The sequence below is a fragment of the Microcaecilia unicolor genome, chromosome 5, assembly GCF_901765095.1.
Source record: "Microcaecilia unicolor chromosome 5, aMicUni1.1, whole genome shotgun sequence".
NCBI classification, from domain to species: domain Eukaryota; kingdom Metazoa; phylum Chordata; class Amphibia; order Gymnophiona; family Siphonopidae; genus Microcaecilia; species Microcaecilia unicolor.
Window position 1 is genome coordinate 237,987,387 of NC_044035.1, and position 6,000 is coordinate 237,993,386.

At 42.6% G+C, this 6,000-nt stretch overlaps 1 protein-coding gene across 2 annotated transcripts in view; it reads left to right on the top strand.

Annotated features, from left to right (window-relative positions):
- The window catches only part of ATP6V1A (ATPase H+ transporting V1 subunit A), a 233,077-nt gene extending 228,281 nt beyond the window's left edge, over positions 1 to 4,796 (top strand). For both annotated transcript variants that reach the window (XM_030203914.1, XM_030203915.1), the window contains exon 16: positions 3,250 to 4,796. In XM_030203914.1, coding sequence (XP_030059774.1) covers positions 3,250 to 3,342 — 93 coding nt within the window. In that variant the 3' untranslated portion in view covers positions 3,343 to 4,796. The remainder of the gene's footprint in view (positions 1 to 3,249) is intronic.
- Positions 4,797 to 6,000: the final 1,204 nt, after the last annotated feature.

The window sequence follows — 6,000 nt, forward strand, 5'->3', positions numbered from 1 at the left end:
AGTAGGAGAGGTGCACTGTTGAGTAAAAGGTATACTCCCTCCCTCTAGTGTTTGCCAGTCTCCACACATCATATAACCCCATCTCATCAACCAAACATTTCAAAGCACGAGAAAGTCTGCAATCAATCAGAGCAGGAGGAGCTGACCTGTCCAATCCTGGCTGCACAGTGGCATTGAAATCACCAGCCACTATTAGTTTACCCTTAGCAAAGGTCTGCAATTCCCTCCTCAAGTGCAGGAAAAAATTATCCTGCATCTCATTTGGGGCATATACACTGGCCAGTGTACATTCCTCCTACTCCAATAACACATGTAAGAACAGGAATCTGCCCTCCCTGTCCTTTCTGGAGTGCAATATCTGTACCTGGGTATCTTTATGGAACATTATGGCCACCCCCCGTTTCTTTGTACCAGTGACATCTGAGGCACAGTAAACCTGCCGGTATTGTTTAGATAACAAAAGACCCTCATGCTTTTGTAAGAAATGGGTTTCTTGTAGAAAGACTACCTGCGGCTTCATCAAGTTTAGCTCACACACCAATGCGTGTCTCTTATATGGCGAATTCAGCCCCTTTATGTTATATGTGCAGATCCTAAAGTCTACCATTTAAGCTTCGTTAGAAAAAGAAAAATAACATGTTGACCAGGGAAGACTTAAACCTAAGGCTAAATTCCCCCCTCCCAAATTGTCCCCATCCCCCCAAACCCAAAGATCACCTAGCCCGCCCACCCTATCCCCCTCTCTTCCCCTTGTTCCCTCCCTTCCTCCCCCTGTCCTTAACCCACCAACCAGCACCATACGGCACTGCCTGGGACTTGGAGGAAGAAACCCCACTGACCAAACCTCAGATTATATTAACCAACTTATTAGTCAAGTATAAACAGTTCCCCCCAATCCCCCCACCCCACATTCGTCCCCCCCCCCCCTCCATTCACCCACAAAATCACATTATCATCCACTACCATTCGTCATGTTATCTTTTAAATCACTCTCGCTAGAACATTTTCTCGACCCTACCCCCTTTGGGGTTTAGAACTTTGGAACTGAGTTCTCCCCAGACAGTCCAGCTTCTGCATCTCAGGTCGGATGTCTTGAGCTCTTTGCCCCTTTCTCGACTCTCTTCCATCTCTGCAGACGCGCTTTTGTTGAAGGGGCCATCCCCATCGGCAGGCTTTCCGTGGGAGCTAAGCCCGCTTCATGTAAGCTCTTCCACGCCGCACCCACAGACTGGCAGCGGAGCTTCTCTCCCTTGAGGTCAAAGCAAATAGCAAATGGGAATGCCCATCTATAGAAGATCTTCTCCTTGGTTAAAATCTCTATGACCGGCTTCATGGACCTCCTTAAGCTCAGCGTAAACAAGGATAGGTCTTGATAAATCGCCACGCGGGCTCCATTAAATTCAAGGTTAGAGGACTGGCGAGCCTTTTGCCATATTTGATCTTTGCAGGCATAGGTGGAGAATCGCACCACGATATCTCTCGGCCTGTTGTCCCTTGCGGGCCCCAACGCTCTATGTGCTCTGTCCATAGTGATCTCGCTAACATCAAACTCTGGGCCCATCAGCTGTGCACATATAGCACGCACAACCGTCGGGACATCCTCTTTATTGCCATTCTCCTGGACACCTCGAAACCGGAGATTTTGTCGTCGTCCCCGGTTTTCAAGATCGTCCAATTTGAACTGCAGGTCTTCTGTCTGTTCCGTCAGTTTTTGCAGGCGCCTGTCCGTCTCTTCGTGTCTCTCTCCCAGCTCGTCCGCGCGCTCCTCCAGAGCTTCTACCCTTCCCCCAAGCTCTCTCAGATCAACGCTCAGGGCGTCCACGTGCTCAAGAATTTCTTCCTTGGACGCCACAATTTCGGCTCTAAGCGCCTCTAAGCTTTTGGTCAAATTCTGTGCAAGAGCCTGATTGGAGGCGGGTTCGTGGCGCTCCTCACGGGATGGATTTTGGCTCGACTCCGAGATTCTGCATACCTTAGGGGAGGCGGGACAAGCTAGGCCACGATCCGTCTGCTTCGCAGACAAGCGCTCGCTCTCCCGATGCAGCGCGCCGCTTTTTTTACTCATCCTCTTTAGCCTGGGAGAGTCAGCAACACTTCGCAATTCTTGCAGGAGCTGCGAGAGGATTATTTGTGGTGAGTGGTACTTTAAAGCAGGAGGGAAGAACGGAGCTCCGGGTTTAGGCGGCCATTCAGTCCCGTGACGTCACCTCTTCCTCATCAAAATCCATTTTAATCACATCAAGAGTTGATACTAGCAAAGTTTCTGTACTACTACACTTTGGCCTGGATCCAAATTGATAAACATCCAAAAGATTATGAGACTCAATATAAATCTGCAACTGGTGAAACAGCACCTTTTATAACACCTTTGCCAAAAATGGAATCGAAGACAATGGACGGTAATTAATTAGTATCTGCACATCCAACTTATTACTTAGTAACTGACGCCCTTTTCAAGGCCAAAGGCACAACTCCCTCAGCCAGCAACCTATTTAATAACTCACTAATTATTCCCGCAATGGAATCTCTCATAGCCTTAAAAATGGTGACAGAACAAACATCCAATTTGCAAAAGGTATTATTCAATTAGTTGATTAATAAACAGTATTGGAAATTGGCATTTACATATATGAATGTCTTCTGCTTTTGCAAAAAAAAAAAATGCAGATGGCTCCTGAGAGGAGTGTCTATCAAGCTTTTAGAATCATTTGTTGAGATTTACTTTTCCTTTATACTACAAAGACACACCACATTACTGTATAGGAAGATTGCATATGTTTTATTCTATTTATACTTTTTCAGCACTCATGGACTCCTGATGCAGGTGATATTGCCAAAACACAGCCCGTGTCGAGTACGCATATACCTAACCATCAGAGATTTATGTGATTTAACACAATAAAGAACATTTTTGTGCTGGATTACCTACCTTTGTTCATTTGGTTTTGTTTTTTGCTTTTGTGACTTGTGGGACTTTTTTTGGTGGTTCTCGTTTTGTGTGCCTTCTACTCTTGTAAATGCCACTGTTTTCATGTGTAATTGCCATACAAACTTCTAAAATGACCTTACTCGTTCAGCATACTTAAGTAGATAATAATACAAACTTGACAAACAAAAAAATACATGTATCCACAGTTAAACTAGATGTGATATTAACGTGTTTACTCGTTATTGGTTTCTTTATCGTGAAAATAACTTTTTTTTCTACATTCAAGACCAGAGATTTTCTTTCCTTTTTTTAAATTTCAGGACCCAGCAAAAGAAGGAGAAGCTAAGATCAAGGCAGACTACAGCCAGCTCTTTGAGGACATGCAGAATGCCTTCCGTAGTCTTGAGGATTAGATCATCTCCTTCCCATTTTTCAGTGGATCATCTCAAACTACCTGTGTTCTCACTGTTCTACATCCATACAGGTGTACTCACATATTTATAATACAGTAACTCAGTCGTGTGCCCTTTCCCACTCAGTAGGTCCTCAAATCAAAAGGAACCAACTGTTCCTGTGCATTCCAGTATTTTGAGAGTATCACTGTATCTGTCTGTCAAGAAGTGGTGAGTGTGTAATTAATGTGTATGTGTGTGTTTGATAGAATAATGAGAAGCCCATGCTGGCAATATAACACCTGCTAATTATAAAGTCCTGGGAACAGAATCTTCCACTAGGATTTAAACAGTGATGCCACTCCTGAGTTTATCCAACCAAACAATTCACATTGGAAACCAAGAGTTTTAGATTTGCAGTCTGTGACATATGGCAATCATAGGTGAGATAAATTCTAGAAATATTATTTTAAAACTTTACTTAAGATAACTTGACAAATATTTAAAAGGTTTATGCTGAGCTCCCTTTGCATCTAGAACAAGAATAAGTTACTTGGGATGTAGTCTGAGGACATTTCTGGATTGCACACAAGCAATACCATTTTTTTAAATAACCTTTAAAAATGGTTTCCAGGAATTTTCAGGTCACTTAAGGCTCATAGAGGCAGATTCTCAAAAGATCTAGGCACCTGAGAATGCCTAGATCTGCATAAATGAAAATCTACCTCTTCTGAGTACCTAAATTTAGGCACCTATTTTTACCAGGTGCCAAATAGTAGGTAGGTCCAGGGGAAGTAAGGTGCTTAGCATTGATGTCCAGTACTAGATGCCTAGCACAGGTGTCTAAAGTTAGAAATCAACAGAAGGTCTAAAAGTAAGCCTCTAAGTTTAACTAAAACTGCCACCTAAATTGAAGTGTTTAGATCAAGCACTCTTCTTTGAATATTGGCCTCCACTTATCTTTCCAATGGACAGAAAGTGGCTGTGGACTTTTAATACCTAGCTCATTGGTGTAATCTGCATATGCTTCTCATTTGAAGAAAACTAGTTCATGAACGGGAGAGACCTCGTGAACTCTTTCCCTTTTAGTTGCACTCCTGGACATTACCTTGTACCATGGTACCTTGTGATGCAGAGTTTAAGATTTAGAATATCACTGGTTTTACTTCTTTAGAGATGGTGTATTAAACTTTACAAGTCATGTTTTGAGGATGGGTTTTCTATTTATTTTGTCATGGATTAGCCTGGTGTAATTCAGCCAGTCTCCACGTCTTTGGAAATACTCTGTTTTGAATTTTCTGTTTTTGTTTTCATTGTTGAAGTTCTGATTTTCACTGTGCCCTTCCTCTCCTCATCCCTGCATGTGGAAGAGGTTAAAACAAGGAACAAAAAGGCATTTCCTGGTTTAATTTCATGACCTGAAAATAGTGTAAACGTCCTAAGCTCATGAAAGAATAAAATATAGATTTAAAATACTTGTTTTTCTTCATGTACTGATTCCTTGTCTGTGATGATTAATGAGCAAAGATTATTCATTGCTTGAGGATTCTAGAAGCATTCTCGGGTCTACAAAATCTCCATCCTACAAAAGAGGAAATAAAAAGGCCAATTTTCAAACAGAATTGTTTGTTCACCAGTGGCTGGTGAATGTATAGTTTTGCTATCCTTAGACTGTGAGGGCTCTTTTTCTTTTTTTGTTCAATTTTTTAATTATTTTTATAAAACAAAAATACAGGTAACACTGAACCATTATGGGGCTCATTTTTTGAAACAAAGTACAAAAAACAGCACAAAGTGGCAGATGGACCTTTTTCTTGCAAAAATGTTCAAATCACTATTTTCGAAACACATTAGAGAAGTTCGTCTGAAGTGCGTCCTGTAAATAATTAGCGTGTTCCCATTAATTACTCTGACCTCGAGCTCCATAATCAGAAGGACACACTGGGATAGATTTATAAGTTTAGAAAGGCAAGCTTTACACAGAAAGACATTGCAGTACAGGCATTCAGCTGTTTGGAGAGCAGCACATCGTGACACATGGCATATGCCTTCACAGGCTACTGGCTTCTCCAAGGCACTGCTTAGGTAGCAGACCTTTTATACTTTTTTGGTCCCATAGATCCCTATGAGCCACCTGCAATTTCATCATAATTGGCACATACATCCTGAGCTGTTTTGGATGGATACTAGCCAGCTCTCAGCGTGATTGAAAGTACGTCCAGCGGTAGCTGGCAATTCACTTAGGATTTCTGCTTATACATTGTGAAGATACACCTTGATCCCTGAGGCAGGCGCTTGTGCGCCGAAACACGGCCCGTGTCGGGTCTTTTTCACAATAAAAGGACGGCTATTATCCCTTTCTTGAAGGCCCAGTGGTGCTTTTTTGTCTGTGCTGTATATTTGTACTCTGTATTACCCTCTCTTTTGTTACTGCAAGGCTAAAACCTAGACATTTTGGGCTAGACTGTCACAAAAAGTTGCCCCAAATGACCATTGGAGGAATTAGGGCATGACCCCCTCTTACTCCCCCAGTGGTCCCCCCCCCCCCCCCCAGAGATGTAAAAGAAGTAGTACATACCATGCTCTATGACAGCTTCAGATGTTATGGCAAGTCCTATTAGTGCAGCAAGCAGTCCCTGGAGTAGCCTAGTAGTCGGTGCAGTGCACTGTAGAGAAGGG